The following is a 27,844-nucleotide window of genomic DNA, read 5'->3' as shown; positions in this document are numbered from 1 at the left end:
TACTGTTACACAAAAACGCCATAATTTTATCAAAATATGACTAAATCGCAAGCTTTCTAATTTACCGGGGCAAACGCCCCAGATGCAGTATAATATGCCCCTTGCAGTAGCTTTATATGCCAGCTCAGCACGCGAAGTGAAACAGCGTTAGAGGTCTCAGAAGCAAACGCTAAAGTAATGAACAAATCAGCCCGGCCTGCGTGGGGCATATTGCCCGGAGCTGTAGTGTAGCAGAAACCATTCAATACTTAAGCAAATTATACAATTTTCATCGTTTCTTCACTAGATACAGCTGCTTAGAGGTTCATTTGAGATATATAAGTGCGAATACCAGGTAAACCAGGTAAACGGAAACGCTGCAAGAAATTAGATCTGATGAAGCTCAAATCAAATTCGATTTTTGTTAATTTATTGTTGCTAGTGACAATTATCAAACTTGCACAGAAGGTTGGTCCTATGACCCGCTACAGATTCCCAAAAGTCTCATATCTTCTTTTTTGTGTGTTTCCGAATAAATGGACTGGGGCTTTCTGCCCCGGGGGGCCGTTTTATACATGCTTACCCTTCAAAAATTTGCGAGCAACACATCGACCATCAAACAGTATGTGCTGCTCCCGCTGTTCATTTTCCTGCAGCGCTCCTAGTGGTTATATCTGGAACATTTTGACAGCAAAAACTTTTCCCTTTAGATGCTGAAAAATGCATCACGATTTCTTTTGTCATAGAGAAGTTATACTAATCAAAGAATAATTTTGGACGCTTACATCAAAAATTCAACACTAATCCACCGAATTGCTCTCAACTCGGTCCAATTGGAAAATCTGGGCAAATATCAAGCAGAAATTGTAAAAGAGTGGAAAGGTGATTCGAGATGCGACAAAGATGAATCGATGGTGAAACAAAAAACCACGCAGGTTAGCCAACAGAGTCAAGAAAAGTTCCAACAAAACCAAGAACTTCGAACGCCATTCATGCGAACTTGAAAAAAAAAGACAATGAATTACAAAGTGCACCACTTTTTTAACTAGCTCTGGAAAAGTATTGTCCAGGACACCGTCCGTTTATCCGTATCCAACAGTTACTCAGTTTTCAAAGAAAGTTACAAATAATTGAATAAATAAAATGAACCCTGCTCAGCCCATTAAGCTTGAGGCAAAAAGACAAAAGTCAACTCGAAGAAGACAAACCAATGCATTGAAAGCATATCCCACCAACAATGGGAATCGTTTCCACTAATGGTTATAACCACAGGATCGTGGAGAGTCCGCAAGTAGAAAAAATACAATAATTAAGGCTAATCAAAGTTGATTTCATTTCCTCGCCTGCCTTCCGCTGACACCGGCAGCTGGAACCCGATCACTGTTGTAGTAGCAGCAGTGTGAAGAGAAATTCCCATCGTCAACACAAGTCGACCTTCCGTGTATGTTTGTGTGTGTGGGTGTGTATGTGTACAGATGGTTTGATTTGTGCTGAGAGGATAAAAATCTACTTCGAGCATTTTCTTCGTATTCAATTTGATTTTTTTACCGAACAGTGTAACTAACCGGGTATTTAAGTTTCCTTGGATATAGCTTTTTTCAAGGTTAGATAGAGTGGTTATATAAATGTCAGGAGTTTTGATTCAATTTGTATTAATTCAAACTAAGAAGTAGTAACAGTTTGTTTCCGTTTTCAGCATCGCATTTTAAAAGTTATGACAATTTTACAACCATAGGTAAACCCCGGCTTGACTTGACAGCTGAAACAATTCCAGAGTAAACGTTATCACAATAAAAACACGTGTCACCGTTCACGCTCTTTTCAAAAGTTTTTAAATCGTCTGTTTATACCCGCCAACGGTGCCTTGACGCTATAAACCCATTTATACCAGGCGTTGTCTGAGTGTTACCGGTGCGACTAGTAGCAGCCTGGTAAAAAGTCGTTTCGCTACGTGACATGAAAAATGCGTTCTTGTTTGTCGGGACCACTACGTGATATAATTATTGTTGCAGATGTTCGTTCGGATATTTTTCCTGTTTCAATTTTTTCCGAAGTGGTCGGTGTCATCACGTTCGTTTCGAACAGTAGCTTTTGAGTATCAGTAATGGTGCGTAAATTCGCGCCAGGAAGATGCACTGTTAGAAACAAGAGTCAAACTGCTCACAGAGAGAATCCATGCATACATTTAAGTAAATCTTTGTCTGACGCAGCCTTGAAAACTTTCAACCTGATAATCGTATAAACTTTGCAGGGGGTGCACAGTGGGGCGACTTCATACAAAGGCTGGCCAAGCAAAAAAAGTGTCGATAAATCCGACAAAAACTTGGTATTTACATAACTTTGGGGCGCTGAACACGAATTTGGCATCCATTTTTTATTTGGGGCCGTCCATAAAGCACGAAATTCAATTTTTAATATTTTTTGGCAGTTTTTTTCCTTTTTTATAGAATTATACTTTGACAACAAGTAGTGCCACCGGGCGTCCTCCCCATTGAAAAAAACAAATACGTAATTTATGGACGACCCCTCGAACTAAACAAATTTTGCCTAAATATATATATATTTTTTAATAAACTAAAACAACATAAGTAATACAAACTAATTACAAATTGAGAAAGTCATCATCAGCATCATCATATTCCGCTGTGATCGCTTAAATCTCGTGTTGAATTGTTTCCAGAAAATTTGAAGTTCATCATACTTATCAGCAGGAAAAATGTCTTTCGCTGCAATTTTCATTTCTTCTAGTAATTTTCGATGTTTCATTACATTTGTTATACATATGTTAAACATATGTTATCTTTTTAATCCGGTTTCTATGGTTGGAAGAGAACATTTAAATACATGTATAACACCATGAATTGACAGCTTATTAGGCATTGAATTAGGTGGTGCCGCTGAAGTTGAAGGCTCCATAATAAAATTCAACGAATTTATAAATTTGAAAACCAAGACACTGGAATGACACAACTTTCTAAATGAAAGATGCGGAGGGCGACGACTGTTCTTTGTTTTTTCTCATAAAGCAAAATGTGGGCTTTACTTTTGTATGCAAACGAGTGCGAAGCAAAAGCAATTTTCAAACGGGCTATTATTAGCCGGAGTTTGATGGTATGAATTCGCTGCTAGTATTTAACACTTCAATCAGTTTAGCGAATTTCATGATCATAAATTGAAAAGGCTGAATGTTTCTAATATTGTTTTAAATATGCAAAAAGTGATAAAGTTTGACATAATTAAAATTTCATAAAGATTTGTTTACTGTTTTCTTGTTTAACACTTATTTTATAACTTGTCATTGATAAATTTTGTGATTTTTGCCCAAATTTATATTTTATCCTTACGGATTGCGTACGATATCATAAATTTTATTAATGGGGTATCATGGTTATGATTAAAATTAATCCTGGATGAAAATTCAACTTCAAGAATAAAAATTAAAAGAATCTGCTATCGCTTTCTTCACTAAAGTGACAATTTGCGCAGTTTTGCGCTACAGCGGACAGTATGCATTTGAAAGCTTACGGTTTTACCTAAATTTTGAATGTAGTCACAACCGTGGCAAACTGCGGCAACTAAACTTTTAAGCTACTTTTCAACAAAAAAACACGTTTTTTTAAATTTTTTTCTAGTGTCAGGCCTACTATGACCAAATTTTACAATATCTAATGAAAAGGGTTTGTTTTGCACTATATTCCCAACAACTTTTCCTCTTATGTCAAAAAAATCCAAGCTATCATTGAAGCTACAGAGCGTTTCTAAGTAATGTACTTTTTTTCAAAAAAAAGACAAAAAACGTCAGTTCGCCAAGCTTTGAAAAGTCATAAAAAATTCAGATTTCATGATATTGCGCCCCAATTTTGGATTTAGACACTTGAATGTTATAACAATAAAGGAAAAATATTATGAAATAGCTAACGACAAAAAAATTTTTTTGGCTGATGGCCTGCGATTCCCCACTGTGGGGTGGTACGAATACGGGACGTGTTTCTGTGATATTGATTTGTTTTCCTGTAACTAAGGGTCAAAGTATCCAAGAGGTGCAAGATTCACAGCTGTACCGAATGTAATACCCAATGACTCTTCAACAATAAGACAATAAGAAAAAGAAAACATTGGAATGATCCTTCAAAAACATGATATCAAGAAAACTGGAAACTCTGTCTGAAATCGAGCGACAGTTTTGGCAGCACATTCTAATGAATAATGCTTCTATCCTTAATATAAGGAGTCCGCTGATTGATTTGATTGGTCCCGAGATGCCAGTCTTCTTGATATGATGTTTTTGGTTGTACCTTTAAACTCTGTATACCTTTTTTTATACCTATATGCACCTATAGTAAAATGATGATAATGATCATAAGTTTGTGTTGTTCAAAGACTTAAACTTAATAATTTTTCATAAGACAGTCGGTTTTAATTAGATCGGTTTTGAAAGATCAATTAGAATCAACGTTTCTAAGATCGCTTATCTCTTTCTGCCTTACAATTTAGTTTTATGTATAAAAAGTACAGTCACCAATAAAACATTTATTGCAGTAGCATGTAGTTATGTGGAGCTCAAACATGGCAATGTCATCCTACCCAACGGGGGAAGATCCCACCGGCAAAGGATAGCTTCGTCATGAATCGTTTGACAAATAGCTCGGCTTAACCTCAAAGTGATTAGGAAGCAAAAAAAAATCCCTCTATTGGCAAGCGTACAGAATTCCTTCACGTTAACCTTTGGCCGCAAATGATTAATGTCCCACCGGTGGTGATGAGCGGGATTATCCATCTTTCCGGAGTAATTTATAAAATTCCAGCCTAATTCCTTGCGGCGGTAAACCACAACGGCGTTGCGGATTAGAGGGTTGCTTTTTACAAGAGGTGTCGCCGCTCGTCCGCAGCAATGCAATTTGAGCTTCGAAACGTCGGCCGGTCGGATTTCATCTGGGATTACGTAGGTGTAAGGAAATTGTTCGAGGCTTTCTGTCCAGGACTGTTTACACAATATGTCAGTCTAGCGATATTTACCCAGCCGAAGTTTTGATTTTGTTTTTAAACTTTTCTGTTTATTAAATTGGAATAAGTTTATACCTGTTGCTGTACAATTTCAGTTTCTGATACAACGAATCTTAAAATTGTTTACTCAGATTTCTTAATTCTGATGTCTATTGTCTCTTTTTTTGATTTTATTGCAAGAAAATTAACGCATTCGAAGCGGAAATCCAAACTACTTGCACACTGAAAGCTAGCGACAAAAGTGGACAATCAACTGTCATCAATCTAAAAAGACAGTCTTTCGAGCGGAACTCCAAGCTCTTTATTCCAGATGTTACAAACAAACTGGGAGTGTCGTTTACAATTGTACATGGAGCTACTGAAAGCAACCAGACTGTCGACTTGTATAAAGTTAGTGAATACAAATCACAACGAAAAACAAACAAAGACGACATAAACACGATTCCGGAAACTGTAAACGATGATACTGACGAAGTTCCATTTGCATGGTGATGGGTGGTGAAACCTACGTCAAGGTAGACTTCAATCAGCTTCCTAGAAAGAAGTTTTATACGGCAACCGGAAGAGGAAAGGTAGCGAACATTGTCATTGTCAAACTGTCGAAGTTCAGTACAAAGTATTTTTACAGCTTATCTGTATCAGTGGCTTGACATGCGGCATTTTAATTGGAACCAGAACCGTCGAGCATGAAATTTACGTTGATGAGTGTCTGGAAAACCCTTTACCACAGACTAACAAACGTAACACTGGAACCTAGCTCCATCGCCAAAAATAAAACTATCATTTTAAATTTCCAATCGAATTAAAGTCATCCTGCGAGAGCACCGTCTGTTCGCTGTCATGCAATCTGATACATAATTTGTGGTTTCTAACTTGACACACGCATGTACGCTGGCGCTGGTATCGGGAAACAGGACGCAGCGCAAACACGGCAGCCGGAGGTGATAGTGTTACTAATGTAAAAAGCAAAGCTAAGCAAAGCCTTGGTGCTACATTCCGATTCGGAATTTGACCTTCTGTTCATTATACACAGACTTCGCAGCCAACTGTTTGATGTACAGGACAATTGCGGGGCCAGCGCTACGATCCTACTGACACTAACAGTCTCTCCCGAGCCGGGACTCAAACCTACGACGACTGGCTTGTTAGGCCAGCATCGTACCTCGAGACCAGCTGGAAGGTCTAGGGGGGCTACTAATGTAATGTACTGATATTATCCGAACGATGATTTTATTGAAGATTTATTCGAAGTGTTATGGCTGTTAGTCTGTGCTGTCTACTATTTTTCCTCGAAAGCAAAACGATTGCTCCATTCTGTTTTGTTTAGACACCCTCAGGAAGTGGAGCGCCGCTAGTAATGTGCAGGCGGAGCCCAAGGACCAGAACGTTTCAAAAAGAACCTACTTCTATAACTTCATCGCTTTGAGTTTGAATTTTGATAAAACTGCACCTTTATGTTTCCCAGACAGACAGACAGACAGACAGACAGACAGACAGACAGACAGACAGACAGACAGACAGACAGACAGACAGACAGATAGACAGACCGACAGACAGACCGACAGACCGACAGACAGACAGACAGACAGACAGACAGACAGACAGACAGACAGACAGACAGACAGACAGACAGACAGACAGACAGACAGACAGACAGACAGACAGACAGACAGACAGACAGACAGACAGACAGACAGACAGACAGACAGACAGACAGACAGACAGACAGACAGACAGACAGACAGACAGACAGACAGACAGACAGACAGACAGACAGACAGACAGACAGACAGACAGACAGACAGACAGACAGACAGACAGACAGACAGACAGACAGACAGACAGACAGACAGACAGACAGACAGACAGACAGACAGACAGACAGACAGACAGACAGACAGACAGACAGACAGACAGACAGACAGACAGACAGACAGACAGACAGACAGACAGACAGACAGACAGACAGACAGACAGACAGACAGACAGACAGACAGACAGACAGACAGACAGACAGACAGACAGACAGACAGACAGACAGACAGACAGACAGACAGACAGACAGACAGACAGACAGACAGACAGACAGACAGACAGACAGACAGACAGACAGACAGACAGACAGACAGACAGACAGACAGACAGACAGACAGACAGACAGACAGACAGACAGACAGACAGACAGACAGACAGACAGACAGACAGACAGACAGACAGACAGACAGACAGACAGACAGACAGACAGACAGACAGACAGACAGACAGACAGACAGACAGACAGACAGACAGACAGACAGACAGACAGACAGACAGACAGACAGACAGACAGACAGACAGACAGACAGACAGACAGACAGACAGACAGACAGACAGACAGACAGACAGACAGACATACAGACAGGTTTTTTCCACGCGGTTTCCTTTTTCGCGGCACGTATTCCCCGCGTAATAAACGACATAAGTTTCTTTACGTTGATTCGTGACACAGGTGATTCATGAGTTCAATCGCATTTCGGCGAAATTGATTTACCTGGTTAGTGTCGTTGAAAACGCATCAATCAACCGGTATATACAACAAATATTATATATATACACATATATATATATATATATATATATATATATATATATATATATATATATATATATATATATATATATATATATATATATATATATATATATATATATATATATATATATATATATATATATATATATATAAATGAATATTAAATATGATGAACAGTCAATAAATAATATTATTGATGATGATTGATGAATCGATTGGAAGTTGAACTCAACGCGGAGCGGATTGATATGATGAAATGGATGTGCTCTTTCACCAGGACAATGCTTCCACTCATGCTGCAGGTAATGCGATCGGTGAATTGAGGGCATTAGCAACTGGTTCACTACCATCTCGATAGGTTGTTTCTTTTTGTCATTAGAATACAACGTTATTGCTTTTTCAATAGCAAATATAAATACAAAACAATATTATACTTTCTCCTGCAGCTTGATCATATTAATTCTATGATTCATGAAAATGACAATTTAGTAAGGTGAATCCAATTCAATCTGCAGCAATATTTTTGCTGCATAACGTTCGTGGGACACAGCAATATCATATTTTGTATAGCAATTTTCCATACAATGTTTGTCTTCATTAAAACGTCAAAAACCGCTCGACTAGATAATCGACGGGAGATTAAATAAACACCTTGTGTAAAATTTAAAATTAATGTAAAAAAACACGTACTCACACGCATGTTTGACCCAATTTGGATCGTTACACTCTTTATCAATGGGTCCTCTGCGTTCCTTCCATGAAATCTATTACACTCAACGTTCCAACTAATTTATCACACTGCATTATTGTGCTGAAAGCAAAATGCATTAGGTAATCACCTCCTGAGCCTGTTGACTATTTCCATTGATTTTCCCGTTTGTTTTCATTTTCAGACTCACCCCCCATTCCGGAGCTGGCAATGGCGCCTACGTTCAAGTGCAAACTCGGAGCTTCTGTGCGAACTGAATGAAACGAAAGGGAGGTTTCTCGATTCGCATGAAAAAAAAAAAAACATCACAAATCACTACCGAGAGTTGCTGGGAGAATTTAATTAAAAATATTGAGCCTGAACCTCATTCAGGACGACGACGACGACGACCACCGTTGTCACCACCCATCACGTGCGACTGGCAAAGGTGTTGTCCGTTGCGTGCGAAATTGTAATTTTTCATAGCATGGCAGTGCAGTGCGGGCCGGATTGCCCGTCAGAACTCCAAGTTTGGGTGTAAAAAAGATACATGAAATTGATCCAGCCTGCTGAAGGAAAAACTTGATGTGAGAAACGATAGCCCCGGTCAGTGGTGTCATCGCTAATGATCGGTGCCTGACAGTAATAACCCGGATGCACCTGGTCAATGGCAAGCAGCTTTGACCGAGTCCGATGTTTACAGTGTCAACACAGGAAATAATTCCAACCCATTGAAAGTCGATAACAAGTAGCTTTTTACTACAGTTCTGGTATGGCGAAGCTACGAGGAGGTGCAATATAGTATCGTTGAATTTGCCGAGTTGTGCTCCCGCACCGAGGGAGCTGACTCCCACGAGCAGCTCATGTTTCTGTCGTGGCAATGTTACCAGATTGCAGTAAAGTTATGTTTGTGACAACAACGTCTTCTAGCGTCGTAAAATTGTAGTCAATGGTTTTCGCGTGATAGGAAAAATGCATAACCGCGAAATCTGGTAGCACTGCCTCTGTGTAAACATGTTTCATTATAAACGTATATGCAGTGATTTTAGTGAGTGTGTGAAAGCGCCGGAGTGAACCGACAGCGCTGTTAGCAGTAAAATAGCAGTAATAATAATTGAATTACCCATATAGTTAGATTCAAGTGCACGATAAATTACACAACAAGTCGAGTGCTCATATCGCTAAATAGGCCACTTGGCCAGGGAAGGTTTATGATATGGTCGGAACCGTGCGGCAGCCGGGTCGTTTCGGTACGTGCGGGTCGTACTGATGGTCCTGAGAACAATGCTCGCAGGGGTGGAAATGATTCAACCGTCGGCGACGGCATCCACGCTGGACGCATTTGGACCAGGACTGCAGCAGTATTCCAACCTGGCTGGCAACGGCAGCACCGCCGGCAATGGGACGTCACTGTGGCCGACCACTACTGTGGTTGCCACCGACGTGGCCGACGTGGCGAACGGCACAACGGTCCTGTCGTCGGCCGACCGGTTTGCGGAGGTCGCTATCCTGTGCTTGAAAAGTTTAATCTTCGGATCAATCATCATCGGTGCTGTGCTAGGGAATGCACTCGTTATCATTTCGGTGCACAAAAATAGGAAGCTAAGGTGAGTGACAATGTGGCTTTTGTCTTTTGTTTAATCCTTTGAGCGATAGACAGGTCGGAGCGAAACTAGGAGCTAGAATTGACCGTTCCTTAATAAAAAGTTGACCTGTGTAAGGTTTGCGGTCAGAAAAAATAACTCGCTTCTCAGATGATTTATCGAACAAAAGTCATGATTATGCTGTATTTTTGGAGTTTGTCGATTACTTGTTGAGTGTGCTTTTTTGACAAATATCTATGAAATTAGTAAAATGAAAAAAAATAATTAGAAAATCTTCACCGTATCCGAAGATTTGGCAAGTGTTGGTATCTTATCTAGTTACTTAACAACTCTTTTTACAGATTAAAGATTATGGCTTTGTTAAAATTGAGAACTTTTCACACGTCCCACAGGGTGGTAATCTAAGCCCATTGCTGTATCATTTGTGACGTAGAATTATGTTATATTTTAGTTGGGTGGCATACCAAAAAAGTTAACGTTGAGTGAAACGTAAGAATAAAATTGGTCATTGTTACCTTGTTGGATAGAGAATAAATGATTCTAGTTTATGAAATCATCTTTTGAAAATTTAGTTCATAATAAAGTGCTTAAAATTTATGGGCAATTCGATTATAACTCGACCAACTACACACCTATTATGATGCAATCCAAAAACAGAGAAAGCCCAAAGATAACATTATATATCTTGCTCGAGCTCTTGGTGGAGGAGAAGTATCGTAGACGACAGATTGGAAGAGAAAATCGATTTTTTATTACCATTTTCTGTGTTCAACCATGTACTTGTTTTCAGTTCAATTCGTTTTCATATCAAAAAATAGTGAGCAGCGCAGGTCGTCCTCTTTTTCAAATTCTTGCATTCTATCATCTACGCCGCGCTGCCTGCTTGTTATTCCAGTCCTCTCCGCAGGTGTTTAAGAACATGGGTTCTTTTATCATACTGGTAGCAGTTTTGTTCATCATCACATCGCTTTTCAGTTCAATCGAATTTTTGCGCTACTTGTAACAACCATGCATAATAATTACTTAGGATTATAATTTCAATTTGAAAACTAGCTACTCATCCAAAACGATGCAAAAAATTGTGATTTTGTGATGCTAGTGTAGAGCTTTGCTTTGAACATAAATTTCGACAACTCAGAGCTGGAAACGGGTGAAATATCATCAAATATGGATATTTCCGAAGTCAATATGATGCCAGGAGACCGAAAGCAACTCCAGATTACATTTTGAAGCCTAGAACATGATTACCAGTTTCTCGAGGATAACCCAAAATGGCCGAATATAACCAAAACCTGAAGCAAATTATTAAAAAAAAGAAAGATACGAAAAAAGAGTTATTATTGAAGTTTTACCGCTTCAGATCAACAAATTGAATGAACCTATTCGAGTGTATTCCCAAACCTATTGCAAAAAATTCATTAACATAAGACAGGCACCTGTAATTCTACTTTAATCTTGCAGTCGTGTTTCATGAACAACTTCTTCAACTTTTTGCTGGAAAATTGACGGACTCTCAGTTTGTAACAGGGAGTCACACTGTACACTCTCAAATTTGCCCGGCAAAACTCTTGCAGGGCGGCCTAGTACCTCTAATGGACTTTCGGATTTTTGCTAGAAAAATGAAGAAAAGAAACAAGCATTATCAACCTTTCCTTTTACTTTTTCAGTCTTTTCCTCTTGCTGTCGGTGGTAGGGGTAGCTAAGCTCGTTAGCGGGAACCAACAGCTCCTACTGCTACGAACTCCTGCGCGGTAGTGTTTATTTCCGCTTTATGGTACTTAGCAAACACAGTACTCAATTCACGGGACAACGGAACAACCTTCGTTGGTCTTACCAAAGCGGAACAATCTTCGTTCCTGCAGGGCACAAATGTTACCGAGGCTCAACTGAATATCCCGCGATTGCTGCCTCCTCTTTCGACCGAAAGAAACCCGCCTTGACGTCAAAGTCAGCATTAAATGCACCACTTTTTACAGCTAGAGGAAGCCGCGACCTATCTACCGAGTAGCCGTAGCCGAATTACACAATCCACTTGCGACATAAACTGATAAACTTTGGCCTAGCAAAATGTAAGGAAGCGTTGTCTTAGTGAAAGAACACTTTTCTTGGCTGAAAGTTAATGTGTAGTTAGCATCGTAACTTGTAGCCATATACCAGGATTGGACTTGACGCACCCCCCTCAATATCCTCTCAAGCTCTCGGTCCCTCCCTAGATGCTTTGACGAAACAAGCATTCAATCATGCTAGTAACTCCTACCGGATCTATAATCGCTACCTGTCTCAGACGTAACCCTCGACTTCTTTGGTCGTTCGGGACTTTCCCTCTAAATATTGGTAGGCTCTATGTGTCCCTTACAGAAGATATGCAATCTGCGTTGTATTTATACTCGGCATTCGCAGAGTAGGGGTGTGAGGTCACCCCGCGCAGAATACCCAATGTTCCGTCACGAAGCATTAGGCATACGGCACATTGTTATCTTAAGACAGCAACCCTCCTGTTGAATTCAATAAAAACAGCTAGAATGCAAATAAGCCAGAAATGGCGTGGGTTCGTATCCCACCGCTGTCACCAGAATGTAGGGGGCACTCCGGACCCTCTACTGGGAACTTGTGATACGGAAACGAATTGAAACGTGCACAAAGTTTCCTGTACGTGCGGTTAAAAGGACCGCACAGAATCACTTTTAATTTACAATTGAATATTTGAAAAAGGAACTCAATGCTAGCCCTAGAGTGTATTTCGCGAGAGACAATTTCCCCTCGCGGAACCATTACCTATCTCTGTTATACTAATGGCCTCTCATCGACCTTACCTCATTTTAGTATACTGCTTGTGGGCTTAGTCCCACTTATTTGGGTTGTTTAGCTATTCACGAATTCCTGATTTTTATACATCAGCTGAAAGAGTGTAATTTTCTGAGCAGAACGTAATGTTTTCAGAATTTTATATCATTGTTCTTCGATTTTTAAATGAAGAATAAAAATTGCTCCAAATCGCTATAATGACAGATAGTATATAGAAGAACTGTCATTGTAGCGATTTCGAGCAGTTTTAATTTGTGATTTAAAAATTGAAGGATAATGATAGAAATTTTCGGAAATCACGTATTGCTTAGAAAATGAAGCTCTTTCAGATGATATAAAAAACTGATATAGGAAAACAACCCAATTATGCTCTCCAGAGCGTCTCCGGCATTCGCTCCGCCACTCTTGTCTTGTTTATAAACAAATCCGGTAACTCATCCTCGCGCCTGCGGCGACGAGTAACCGCGCATCAAGTGTGGTGTTTATTCTTATTGCGCTTGCAAGTCACTTTTTGCGGTCTTCGTCACCCAAGTCAAGCGGCAGACTTGCTGTAGGAAGCTGTAAAGGAGGGCGGAGTACCGTTATAGGGGAACTGTGTACAAAATGCCCAGCCGGGGCAAAAAGCGCCACTTCAACCTTACACGAAATACATACATTTTAAAGTGATTTGGGAGCCAACCACTGTTATTTTACATTATAAACTCGTATGTATCATATTACCTCTCTATATTGCATGAATCCTACGGAAATCGAGAAATACATGTGGAAATACATATGAGGGCATTATCTACATAAGTGTCGCTAGTGAAGTACACATGATTATATTTTTAGAATTTTTCTTCGCAAAATTGAACGGTTTGAGAAAAATCTCTTTTTCGACAAAGAAAAATAGACTTCAATTGTTTATAACTTTTGTTGTTGTTAATCAATCGCCAAAATCGTGTGTACTTCACTAGATAATCTAATGAACAAGCTACAGTTGAAATATCAAGTCAATCGGATGTAAACTTTTCCAGTTCTACTGCTCGCCGATTTTGAAAACAAGGTTTTGAGAAAAACACGTTTAAAGTTTCCAAATGCTATAAATTTTAAGAATTGCAATAATAAAGCCCCTAATATTTTTTTTACCTTCAGTCAGATGTCCCTGCGCCGTAAAGTTGTCTTTCCTGGGCTTTACTTTCCTCTTCTTCCTTTTTGTTATCTGATGTAAGGCTGCGCCTAGCCTCTTTCGCGATATCAGACATGCGATGCTCAGCGACTTTGACGTGGTAGGCCTCCGATCCCACGCAAAACTCAAACTTGTCACTCATATTTAAGTACATTTGAATATAACTCATAGTTAAAAAGTATAGAAAAACTCAAACAAAGAACGTACACAACGAAAATGGCTGATCGACTAAACAAAGGGGAATTGTGAGTAACCCCGTGCTGTAGAAACGCTATAACGGTCGAAACTTGATGCAGCGACCCCTATACTTCAAATTTGAAACACGATAACGATCATAGGTAACTTCTGCTAGTTTACAAAGCTTCGAAATAAAAAAGAAAAACAAACATCACCAAAAAGAACGAAAAATGTTATTTTGGAGCATAAAAGTTGTTCGGTAAAAATTGATTTAAATGAATTTTGAGTTTAGTTCAGTACTTGGGCGATGGAAATTTTGATTCTAGAATAGTTTCAGCATAATTTAAGCCAAAAAAAAAATTATAAGAAATTTTTTTTTTGGTGGACGTTACCCTTTAAACGTTTTCTAGTTTTATTAGATTTTATGTCCAGTTTACGTTGAAACTATACGAATACAATTTAAATATTCAAGCGGATACAACAATTCATTTTGAAAGGTTGAATATTTTATTTTATCATTAATTTAATCATCAACTAAAAGTGCCATTAATAAAAGTGATTGTCAATCTTGTTGCACTGCACATAACAACACATTTGCGCATGCGCTGGATAACACACACATACAGACATCTTGCCCCCAATGGAGTTGCAAATAAAACTTCGAAGACCTTTTTAAATTTCACGAATATGACTTATTTTATAGATTTCTATGCTTCAGGACGAGCATTTTCTGTTAAAAACTGTTTTAACTTCAATTTGAAGTGTTTTTTTGAATTTCATTCCGCATTGACGGGTACGTAATGATAGATTATTCTTAACGTGAGCGTAATACCCTCAGGTTCCCTAGATATTCTGATGGTTCGCTTCCAATGCCACAAAGGTGACATTTATCATCATCAAGTTGCCTAGCTTCTTGAGATGATTTTTACACGGACAGTGCCCTGTAATTATACCAGTGAATATCAAGTCTTTCTTATTTAGCCTGTGAAGCACGAGGATTTTCTCGCAATTTGGCTCCCTGAATCAATCGTAATCCGTTTATGACATCCCAGTTTACTTTGATGGTCGCTTTTTCCCATTCACCGAGTTCAACTTTAAAAGCGCTCGGTGGGGACTCCACAGAAAGGTTCTGGGTCTACAAATTTTGTGGAAGACCCTTGTATGGTCAATCTATGTATGTATGTAAATCAGCCTTCTCAATGCCTTCGATTTCACAGTGACCAAGAAACCAGTAGAAGATAACCTGGTTTTTCATAGCCAACCGTTGGAGCGACAGGATGCATTCCCACACTAGTTTAGAGTGGCAAAAAGGAGAACTACAGCTACTAGATCTACGGCTACTAGAACGTCCATTTCCCGAAATTGAAAAAATAGGAATTTTCCCGGAAATTTCATCTCGGAGCGTCCCGGGTAGTATGCGAAATATTTTCTGTATCGCATCATCTGACAGTTGTCTTTATGAATCGTTAGTTAAAAGGAGCTTAGTTTAACAATTTTCTGTTTAAAAATATGTTTGAATTCAACAAAGTTAAAAAGATATCAAACATTTGTGAAAATTCTAACCATGTATGCTGCAGGCTCGTAGTAACCGTAGCTCGTGCTCGTTGAAGATCTGAAGCGCGAAAATTTATCGTGGATAGTAATTTCGGTGAGTCTATTTCGCCATTTAAAATCATAGCAACGAATAATGTCTGCTGTATCTTTCGGCGACGTTCAAGCGTATCAAGTCCTAACAAACGACAGCGATCTGGATACGGTGGAAGATTAACTGGATCACGCCAGGGTAAATCTCTCAAAGCCAAACGGATGAATCTTCTCTGCACACGTTCTAATCTGAGATTCCAAGACAGCTGATGCGGGGTCCAAACCACGCTTGCAATTTCCAGTATGGGACGCACTAAAGAGCAATACAACGCTTTAAAGCAATGGGGATCCTTGAAATCACGTCCAATTTTTGAGATGAAACCAAGTTGTGTAGTGGCTTTAGAAACGATCACCACGTCACGAAGCAGTCCAGTAGGGGCTGTAAACGGTAACAATCTTCAATCACTATTACGAATCGTCAAATAAATTTTCAGATCACCGGCGTCTGCAACCAATTCCTAGAGCGCTAGCCGCGTCGTTGAAAAAAAGTGATGAACAGCAGTGGCCCAAGATTACTACCTTGCGGTACACCAGATTTGTTCGTGAAGGAAGTAGAGACAGTAGCGCCGAGCTTAACCTGCAACGTTCTATCACACAGAAATGATTCCAACCACTTGACGAAACGTGACGATGCTCTCAATCACGATATTTTTTTCAGCAATATACAATGGTCCATGCGATCAAACATCGACTTGCGCTTTGCGTTCAATTTCAGCGATACAGTTTGATGTGAAGTCCATGAGGTTCGTTGCTACGGAGCGGCCAGGTATAAATCCATGATGATCGGAGGAAATGAAGTATGACCGAAGAAGCTCAAATCGACTTGAAAGTAGCGTTGCATCGTTAATACTGCCACAGAATCGCTGGGTGTTTTTTGCGGACGGTGTTAAATTGTTCAAGATTATTTAGAATACCGCTGACTGTGTCAAACTCCAGCCATTTTGCACGAGTGGTATTCTAATGACTTACTGACAGTAATAAACCAGAAATGTTGAGGGATATCATTCAACAGAAGAAATGACCCGATACTATACAGCTATAGCATGTTTGGTTTAACTTTGACTAGAGTTACCCAGGTTATAGATTTGGGTGCTACATTGGATGCAGCACTATCGCCGCATTCTAACGGATTCATATCAAAGGTGAATCGACTTGGAATGATCTTCAAGGTAATATCGAAATTTCATGAACCAATCCTTTTTCACTGGTGCAATCTGTTCTTGAAACTAGATCTATAGTGTGGTATGCTCACAACGCAAACTGGATTGCAAGAATAGAATCTGTTAAGCGAAAATTTCTACGCTACGCCCCACGTTTTCTTCCGAGGCGATATCCGCAACAGTTACCGGCGTATCCTGATCGCTGCCAACTTCTAGGCATAAAACCTGAATTAATCCACCTAGCAGTGCAAAAACCTTTGTTATACTAACTATTACTACACATAAACTTATTATGCCAGTAAACCATAAATCGTTTAAAATTGAATTTAAAAGATAGTTTTCCAGCGGATGAACCAAATACGATCACTGAATCAATCCTCGACGTGGTTTTCACAAATATTGTGAATATCATCACTCGAGTCTGGGTTATATTTTTTCGCCCCAAACCATTTTTTAAGCTTTCTCGGATAAAAACAATTTATGAATTATTGATATAATTGAACGCCCAGAAACAATAAAGATAACAATGATGCAGATTTAATTCTAGAACAGCAAATATGTTTGTCAGTTCATTGCAATATTATTGATATAATTCCTCATAATCCAAGCTTAAATACCACAATGGCTTCGTTTTCAAAAACCACAAAATCTAGAAAAAACGTAATGATTGTAGATTATAAATTAGCATCGAATATTTCCTACGAATTGCAGCAAAGTTCTACAAACTTGCTCTCAAGAAATTATAGTTCAGAATTAGGGCCATCCACATATTACGTGGACAGATTTTAAACGATTTTGTTGAGCTATTAAAAACAAAAGGTTCATTAATTTACACCAGTTAGAAGGCAACACACAGAGTATAAAACACTGCACAGATGTCTTTTACTCTTAGTTTCTTTCAAGAAATACATAGCGGTTGAAAAAAGAGAGAGCGAGAGAAAAAATGAGAAAGGGAGATAGAAAAAAAGAAAGATAGAGAGAGAAATGATCCGAAGTGTAAGATATCTAATATGTTTAAACATTCTGATTTAAATATTCTAACATTCAAGCAACTGATAAAAATAACTCGCTTAGTATGATTTTTAAAGAGCTTTGGAGCTTCCATTTGCACACCATTTGTATACACCAAAATCGGATAATGCGTTCTGTAAGAAAGGTGGGATTTTTTCTTGTTTTTTTTGTTCGATTTTGATATACCACACAGATGAACAAAATATTTACACCTACAAACGTACATACACACATACAAATATATACAGCCAGTGTTCATTTAGTTGAACTGAGTCGATTGGTATACAACATTTGGCTTTCAACAGATTCATTTGGTGTTTAAAGTTGAATATCCTATGTAAAAAAATACTCTTCGATCAATATCTCGAAATCTAAGCCACTAATCAAAAATCCACTCGGTAGCATTCTGGCGAGCACAGTAGCTTTCATTTGCATATAAGATCATAAAAATCGGATGTTGCGTTCTATAAGAAAAGTGCGTTAGTATTTTGCGGCACATACATACATACACACACATATACACATACACACACATACACACGAACAGACATTGCTCAGTTCGTCGAGCTGAGTCAAATGGTGTATACGGTTCGGCCCTTCGGGCCTTGGATCTATTTTACGTTTTTCGACCGATTGTATAACCTTTGTTTAGTATAACAAAGGTAAAACGTTACAGCACAGACTAACAGACATAACACTTCGAACAAATTTTCAATAAAATCATCGTTCGGATGATTCCAGTACTTAACGTTAGTAACACCTGCACCATCTGCTGTCGTGTTCGCGCTGCGTAATGTATTTCGACATCAGCGCCAGCGTTACTGCATGTGTCAAATGGTAAACCACAAAATATGTATGAGACTGCATGACAGCGCCCCAGACAGCTTTACCGCGTGATGACTGTTATTCGATTGGAAATTTTAAATGATCGTTTTTTGTGGCGATGGAGCTAGGTTCCAGTGTTATGTCTGTTAGACTGTAATTACAGCAAAGACGGTTTGATTCACAGACTGTTCTTATTCCCGAAATTGTAACTGACAAAACTGTAGTCAGCTTTTAGTGTTGTTTAGGAATTTCAAAACGTTCAAAAACTCTCACGCCATTGAAATAACTTTAATGCGCCTGTACATCAAAGGGTTAAAAAGTTACTTGAGCATCTTGTGTTTTACTGAAAAGCTGACTAGGGGCATAAAATCATTATTATGGACAAGCATGATCATAATGAACAAATTTTGGATAAAATTAACAATGGACCGTCCATAAAGGTCACCGGGAATCAATCATCCTGCTAACGCGGTGAAATATATTGAAAAAAATCATCAATGAGTGCCTACCCATGTTTGACGATGCATTAAAAAGTGTTTGTGTTTCGAACCCTTTCCTTCCGAGAAGAGTAGCTTGGCAATGAATTGTTTATGCAGGTTAGAGGCACCAACCAATGGATTGGCGAAATGGTTGATCATCGAATTCGAATCGAATCTAAACAAGTTTCTTGGTCAATCCATTGAGAGTTTGTTGAAAGATTAAAACCCTTGGGGAGCATAAATACAGATGAAATAATAGTTTCTCTTGTTATCACAGCGCTATTCCTTAGCGCTCCGGTGAAGGAAACCATGAGGCTTTTTAAAGAGAGCCCTAAACTTTTATATGACTAACGATAACATCAGTCTCATTCGACCCATAACATCCCTGTGGAAATTAGATGTCACTGGAAGCGAAGACATCTTCAAACAAAACCCATCGAACACGAAAAGTTACTAGCTGTTACTCCATCCCTTCAAAGCAAAACAGGCGTCTATTTTTGGTCTACTTTTTATCTAACTATTTTGTCTTTTCCTAGTAAACCATGTGATGGTGAAATAACCATATATTTTCCTCAAAGTGTTTCACTAGCGAAAATTTATGCTTTTTCATTTGTGTTGTATTCCCCGAATAAGTAAGTCGAAAGCTGTCTCTGTCAAATCTCATTTATTTTGTTTGTACCACATATCTCGCTGACGTTTTAGCTGCGCCATCTACACGTGAACAGTTTCATTGCGTCATGTCGTGTGTATTACATTCTGGTCATGCAAGAAAGAATAGATTTTTCAAACAATATTTTTCAGGTAGATTTTAGATTTACGCGTGCAAGTCTCCGTCTAGCCAAAAACCAGAAAATTCCATTAATTTTCAGCGGATGACTGTCTTACCTCAGATTTAAGAGACGTGAGACATGCTTTAGTTCTCCCAACGGCCACCAGGTACAAAGCTTTAGAAATTTGTTTTTCAATTACAAGCAGCAATGCCCAACTGGGATATTTATGTCGTCATCAATCTGATATGATTCAATCATTTTGCGAGGTAAAATTGAACAAGTGTTGGTCATTAAAAGTTAAGAGAAATGTGTTTCTTGTGAAGGAAGTACTCAAATGGTTTCTGTTAGGTGGAAAAAGTGGGGTTGCTTTATTTTAATACCGGTTTCGGAATGAATAATTCAGTGTTTAACTTTTTGAGCATGAGCATGAGCATGATTGACCGCCCGCGGTTGCTACTCCGTTATTGCCAGATCAGCTGTAATTACACAAAGAACCAACAGATGATGTTTGGGACCAACATGCATCCTCAATGTGTAAAAACAGGTGACCTAAATCTTTATATTAGGCAATACCAGTGCCGGCCGCATCCGAATGCAGGTCAAAGAAGGAGTTTGTATAGGAATATGTTGACGTGATACTCGCTTTGTTGGAAGCCGAGAACACCTCTGCACTTCCACGAGAAATCACTGGGATGTTGGAGAAAGGGAAAGTGCCTACAAGTTTATTACTTCCGCCACGATATTCATAATGTGATCCGAACTTATTTAGTTTGATTATGTAACACCGGAACAACAAAACGTACGCGAGGATACAGGACCTTTGACTAAACCGAGACAACGTAAAATTACCGTATATCTCCTCGTAAGGTGTTTCTCTTTATACCTAAAACTATTGCGCGTTGTTGATCTATCTGTTGATAATACGACCTCATGGAAGGTATCGACGCGGAGGTTGAAATGATATTCATCGATTGAACGCGCGAGCAGTCTCCGGCTCAACGTTGATGAAGATCAGAAAGATATGATGAAATATCTGAGTTTACTTCGCGAAATCACCAGACGCCGGAAGTCCATATATAAGCAAAACTCGCCCGGGCTGAATACGCGTTTACACCGGAGCGTTATGAACAACCTCTTTAATCCCGCCGGCCGACACAGACGCGCAGGAACGCCGATTATCTCTTAACGATGTACGAGTTGCCTAATAACTATGAAAATTGGCAAAGTTCCATGCATCCAAAGCCTCAACAATTAAAAAATGCAAATATACATATTAGCCAGAATATATATTTTTAAATTTGTTGATTAAGTGCCGAACTAGTCTTAAATATAACATATTATGTGAAACAACTGGTCAAAAGCTAGAAAAATCAAAAAATCAAAGCATATAATTCCCACACTAACACTAACACTAAAACCACACTAACACTTTGTGGACAAACACAAAACTTGTTACTGAAACCCGAGAAATATACCGCGCACAAAATTTCAATGATGAAATCAAAATCTCTCTGTATCTGTTTACTCACAAAAATAAACTATAAACAAGCACCAAAATATCTTTTTACAATACGGACAAGACAAAACGTATACTTAGCTTTCATATCTTCATTTTCCAGTTGTTTTCATCGTTTTTGGACCTGAATAATTCAGTGTTTAACTTTTTGTACAAAAAGTACAAGGTGGAGCTGGGTATTTTTAGTTCAGAGTCAGTAGACCACACGCTCAAATTGTTCTATAAATAATGGTTTTGGTTACCTTTTTCCTGGGCAAGAATTCTGTGCGTGCTGGCTTGAGTAGAGTTCGAACATTTTCAGTATAGAGGTTGCCATATTTGGATAATTTTGGTATGGGAAAACAGACGTGTATTAGTGAAGGCTTAAACTGGTCCTTCCAAGTGTTGCGATAATTGATTGGACACCAAAATTCTGCTAGCTGTTGCTTACAGCTTCAAAGCTGCAATTTATTCAAATTCATTTCGAGCTTACAAGGCTAACTAATTAAGTACTTACATTTCAGTGTAATTACGGTGTGTTTTTAACAGCAATTATCCTGATCGGTTTTTATGAAAACGATGAATCTAAATTATAATTTATTTTAGTTTAAGTTACAATTATATTATATTTATTATATTTGGCTTACGAGTGACAATTTATTGGTGGCCAAATACTCCTTGGGTACAATTAACCTTTTTATATATGCTAATGTTCTATTCAATTGCATTTATTAATTTTTAGAACCATAACTTATCAATTTTATCTAACTAATAATTAAACTAACTTCTGCGCGTGGTTGGGTAATCGAAAAGTGCGGGTGTGATCAATTTTATTTCAACGGTTGGTGTTACTGGCTTGATCTGTCACTTGCGCCGAGGAAAGTGCCGGGCGCACTATCATTCGAAGACAGCCAGGGGGTTGTCGCAACACCAAGTTTGCACCAGTGCCACACAATTGTTGATTCCCTTTTCTTCAATCCACTCAACCTCATTTAAACTCCATTTTATAAAGCAGAAAAAAAAACCAAAAGAAAAATTAAAGCGAAAACTCCGACTCTAGTGGTGATTCGTAAAGCATAAACGAGAAACACAAGCTGAACCGCAAACGAATGCCTCGGTGGCAACGAGTAGAAATGGCGCCCTAACAATAAATCGAAAAGATTATCTTGTCTAAATTGCGGGTAGGCACAAATCATTGCAACGAATGGATTTCCCATGCTTTTGTGTTTGAAAATATCCTCACAATGACAGGCAAGGTGGATTACATTAACGTGATTATTTTCGAGTAGTTTGTGGTCTACTGAGGGAAAGCAGAAAATGTTTTGTCTAAACACTCAAAATACTCATACAATTAACATAAAAAATAATCCAGTGGTTAAAATAGTGATGAATGAATTTGCTTCATTCACAAATGAGCTGTTTACTGCCATAATTAATGGAAAACTGTCTCGGGTAATGGAAGTCTCGAAGCGTAGCGAACGAATGGTTAGATTCGAGGCGTGGGAACGAATGGTTAGATTCGCATGAGCGATACGATAATGTAAGCAAAACCAAAACGACGCCCACACACCAAAATGGTTTATGGTTCAGCAAAGTACATTGCTGAAAGTGTATCAGCAAATCACATGTTTACTGAATCACAGCATTTTTTTCAAAAGTTTACTGTAATTCAGTTCTACAATTTACTGAATTTCGTTCAGTAATTTTATTTTTGCTGTAAACCAGTATTTCATCGATAAATTTACTGAAAACCAGTAATCGATTCAGTGATTCGCGAAAATACAGCAAATCTATTTGCTGAACAGAAAACAGTAAATGAATGTTTGCTGGAATCCAGCGAAAGAATTGATATGTCAAAATATTTTACGTCAAGCTGTCATTAGTAAAACGCGCCAAATCGCTGTGCAGCTGGTACGGGATCATCGCTAAGCTCCTGATAGCGGATATGGGACCATAGCTAAGTCACTATTGGGCTAGATGAACTTAAAGGTTGAAATGATAATCATACATCTCTAGTTCAACAGTAATTTGGCTATGATCCGATGGGCGGATGGAAGCTGGTGCCTGAGGGAACCATGGTTCCCTTGAACTAACTGGTTAACCAGTAAATTGATTTATGCTTTGCTGAATGTACAGCAATTTGTCATAGCTGACAACCAGCAAGTTGTATTTTGTTTTACTGAACATGCAGCAAACGATCTGTCACTTTTATGCAATTGAGCATTTCTGAATAATCAGCACATTTCATTTTGCTAAACAGATTGCTGGAAACACAGCACACCAAAAATCAGCAAAATTTTGCTGGTTTCCAGCAATGAAAATTTGGTGTGCAATTGGGGGTGGCGGTGGTGGGTCGGCTGTTGGTGTTTTTCTTGCATTAGCATGGTGGATTCCCGTCTTACATCGTGATCAATGAGTAAATTGATTTATGGTGCTCGACGATTCGTTGCCTGCAGACTTTAGAATGAACGAAAAAAAGCATCTGTTCGAATAATTTCCAGTATTTGTACGGATTTGCTACAAATCCAATGCTGTCTGCGAAACTACATTGAATTGCACAATTTGCCAGCCCAGTCGGAAGCACTACTAAAGTTCTTATCAAGCTCACCGGCGGTAGATTCGCTCGGTCGCCATAGAATCCAGGGGGGAATTGTAAGACTACTAGTATACATCAATATACTAGCCGATACCATGTGGATATTGATTCGGATGATTTGCTCCTCGGATTCGCAGTGTAGAGCAGAAGCTCGTGTTTGATTTTTTTTTTCTGAGGCAGAACTAGAGACGACAGTATTTTATTAGCTCCAGAAACCATACAAATGAGCAGCCAGCCGTACTGCTTTCAATGGTTCCAATGGTGCTTCAAGCACAAACCTTCAGGGATCAGTTTTCTTCAATTTACTACACGTTTCCGATATTTATTCCACCAACTGGGTTCGACAACGTTTTATCGGTGATATTGCCTCCAGACACGACAGGAAGTCTCCAGCAGTCATCCCGAGTAGAGGAAATGAGGGAAATCTAGTTTTCATGGAGATTAGATTTCGTTTTCATGCTGTGCTTTTTTTGTATAGAATTATAAGTATGTTGTTATATTATTCGATTCTCCATGGGGAGATTTTCCATCTTGTGTATAGAGTGACATCAAGTTGAAGCAAAAAATGTTTGAATATGTTCTGAATTATCTTCCTGAAAACAACAGCTCAGCTTCATCATGACAATATATTTGTGTTATCTTGATGCTAAAATTATGTTACACATGAACGTGACATCACACCAGCATACTATCGGTGTAAGGTTTGTGTCGGCAATATTCTAAACACGTGCTACACAATGTCACTTTTGAAATATTTCAGTAAGTAGGGTAGAGCGGGGCTAGTTGGTTAAGGGGTAAGTTGGTCAATGAGAATATTTTCGAATCTACATATCAAAAAAAATCGTGTAATATGGGTGGTATGTAGCAGATAACCAAAGAAACTTAATGACAAAATAAAGTACACGCAAAAGTTGGAGTGTGCGTAACCAGATCATTTATGAGCGAAATTAGCGCATTTACTGATTAAAATTGGAACCAGTACAACGCATGCGCGTTGGGTATAACGCATTTGATGCTCTAGCGTATTTTGAATGTATTGCGCAGCCCCAAACCACTAAACTTATAAAGCATCAGCCAATGTTCAGAAGGTTGGCATCGTTAAAACAGTGCAACGAGCAAACTTTTTATTTTTTTTTATTTTATTTTTTTTTTATTTTTTTTTAAAGAGGGGATTTGTTAGTAGCTTAAGTATTTATGATAAATATTAGTAAAAGATGAGTATGTGTGTCCAATCACAAATGGTGACTTCTCAACACTGTTAGAAATTTGTAATTTTAATTGTTAGGATTTGTTTGCTTTCGCAATTAGGACTTATCATTCGTAGGGATTTAAACCTACTTGTCAGAAAAGGGGAAGTAAACTTACAACTAACCTAATTGCTAACTTATTGGCTATAAAGAGAGCTTATCGTAGCAATTGAGGATTGCAACGATTTTTGTCGAAAATTGTTAATAATTTTATTTGACATAGCTTCTAATGGTTCATCACCAGTAAGTCTATGTAATTCGAGTGTACCAAACCAAGGAGGAAGCTTCAAAATCATTTTCAGAATTTTATTCCGTTCCTTTGGAGCGTTTTCTTCCTTGTTGAACAGCAACTTGACCAGATCGGTACAGCATAAAGCATTGCTGGTCTAAAAATTTGTTTGTAAATCAAAAGTTTGTTCTTTAAACAAAGTTTAGAATTCCTGTTAATGAGAGGATATAAACATCTATATATATATATATATTTGATGAACTTGGCTTGTATACTCTCAATGTGCTCTTTGAAAATAAGTTTTTTATCATAAATTAGTCCCAAGTACTTAACCTTGTCGGCCCAACTTAAAATAACCCCATTCATCTTGACAACGTGATTATTGTTTGGCTTGAGGAAAGAAGCCCTAGGCTTATGCGGAAAAATCATCATTTGAGTTTTAGAAGCATTGGGAGAGATTTTCCACTTTTGCAAGTAGGAAGAAAAAATATCTAAACTTTTCTGCAATCGACTGCATATGACACGAAGACTTTTTCCTTTTACGGAAATGCTTGTGTCATCGCAGAACGATGACTTTGTGCATCCTGGAGGCAAATCAGGAAGATCTGAAGTGAATATGTTGTACAGGACTGGACCCAAGACTGAACCTTGAGGTACACCTGCTCTGACAGAAAATCTATCAGAATTTGAATTCTGATAGACAACCTGCAGAGTTCGATCTGTAAGATAATTTTTTAAAAGTTTGATTAGGAAAATTGGAAAATTAAAAGTTTGCAATTTCGCAATCAAACCTTTATGCCAAACACTGTCGAATGCTTTTTCTATGTCTAAAAGAGTAGCTCCAGTGGAATAACCTTCAGATTTGTTAGCTCGTATCATATTAGTAACTCTGAGCAATTGATGAGTTGTGGAATGCCCATGGCGAAATCCAAACTGTTCATTTGCAAAAATTGAATTTTCGTTGATGTGTGACATCATTCTGTTAAGAATAATTCTCTCAAACAGTTTACTTATTGAAGAAAGCAAACTGATTGGTCGATAACTTGAAACTTCAGCTGGGTTCTTATTAATTTTTGCATTTTTCCATAATTTGGGAAAATATGCAATTTTGAAGCAGCAATTGAAAATTTTTCACTAAATTTCCCATTGTGCTCTCAGGGAGATGTTTGATTAGTATATTAAAGATTCCATCGTCACCAGGTGCTTTCATATTGTTGAAAATTTTAATAATTGATTTAATTTCATTCAAGTTAGTTTCAATTATTTCTGCAGGTAAAAAATTCTGGGATGAAATTAAATCAAATTGACGTGTGACTTCATTTTCAATTGGACTCACAAAATTCAAATTTGAGTTATGAACACTCTCAAACTGGTGAGCAAGTCTTTGAGCCTTTTGTTCATTGGATACAAGAAAACGTTCACCATCTTTTAAAACTGGAATAGGCTTTGAAGGTTTCTTAAGAATCTTCGACAGCTTCCAAAATGGTTTTGAATATGGTTTAAATTTTTCAAATTCAGTCTTAAAATTTTGATTTCTCAGAAGAGTAAATCTATGTTTAATCTCTTTCTGTATATCTTTATAAATAGTTTTAAAAACAGGGTCACGAGAACGTTGATATTGACGTCTGCGGACATTTTTCAAACGAATTAGAAGTTGAAGATTTTCGTCAATTATTGATGAATCAAATTTCACTTGAGCCTTTGGAACAGAATAATACCTGGCATCAACAATTGCACATTTTAATGCTTCCAAAGCGGAATTAATATTCACTTCGTTTTGCAAATCAAGCTCATTATTGAAATTTCTCTCAATATGAGTTTTGTATCTTTCCCAATTAGCCTTGTTATAATTAAAAACAGAGCTCATAGGGTTTAAAACTGATTCATGTGATAAAGAAAAAGTTATTGGAAGATGGTCAGAATCAAAGTCAGCATGTGTGATCAAATCACTACATACATGACTTTGATCTGTTAGCACCAAATCAATTGTTGAAGGGTTTTTTACAGAAGAAAAGCATGTAGGACTATTCGGAGACAAAATAGAATAGTATCCTGAAGAACAATCATTGAATAAAATTTTGCCATTGGAATTACTTTGAGAATTATTCCATGAACGATGTTTAGCGTTAAAATCGCCGATTATGAAAAATTTCGAACGATTTCTGGTGAGTTTTTGTAAATCACCTTTAAAATAATTTTTGAGCTCGCGTGTGCATTGAAATGGTAAATATGCTGCGGCAATAAATAAAATCCCAAGTTCAGTTTGAACTTCAATTCCCAAAGTTTCAATAACTTTCGTCTCAAGATGGGGAAGAGCACGATGTTTGATTCGGCGATGAATAACAATTGCAACTCCACCGCCGGAACCCTGAATCCTATCATATCTATGAA

The 27,844-nt window shown here is 38.2% G+C and overlaps 1 protein-coding gene across 9 annotated transcripts in view; it reads left to right on the top strand.

Moving 5' to 3' along the window:
• LOC129733219 (octopamine receptor beta-3R-like) overlaps nt 1-27,844 on the top strand; it is a 325,956-nt gene that overhangs the window by 53,176 nt on the left and 244,936 nt on the right. For 3 of the 9 annotated variants that reach the window (XM_055695310.1, XM_055695263.1, XM_055695187.1), the window contains exon 2: nt 8,449-9,850. In XM_055695310.1, the coding sequence (XP_055551285.1) occupies nt 9,513-9,850 (338 nt within the window). In that variant the 5' untranslated portion in view covers nt 8,449-9,512. The remainder of the gene's footprint in view (nt 1-8,448; nt 9,851-27,844) is intronic. The other 6 variants (XM_055695222.1, XM_055695231.1, XM_055695100.1 and 3 more) reach the window with 5 other exon arrangements.

The sequence above is a fragment of the Wyeomyia smithii genome, chromosome 1 (assembly GCF_029784165.1).
Source record: "Wyeomyia smithii strain HCP4-BCI-WySm-NY-G18 chromosome 1, ASM2978416v1, whole genome shotgun sequence".
Lineage (NCBI taxonomy): Eukaryota > Metazoa > Arthropoda > Insecta > Diptera > Culicidae > Wyeomyia > Wyeomyia smithii.
Note: the sequence above shows the minus strand (reverse complement) of the source record. Positions and strands in the feature narration are given on the sequence as shown.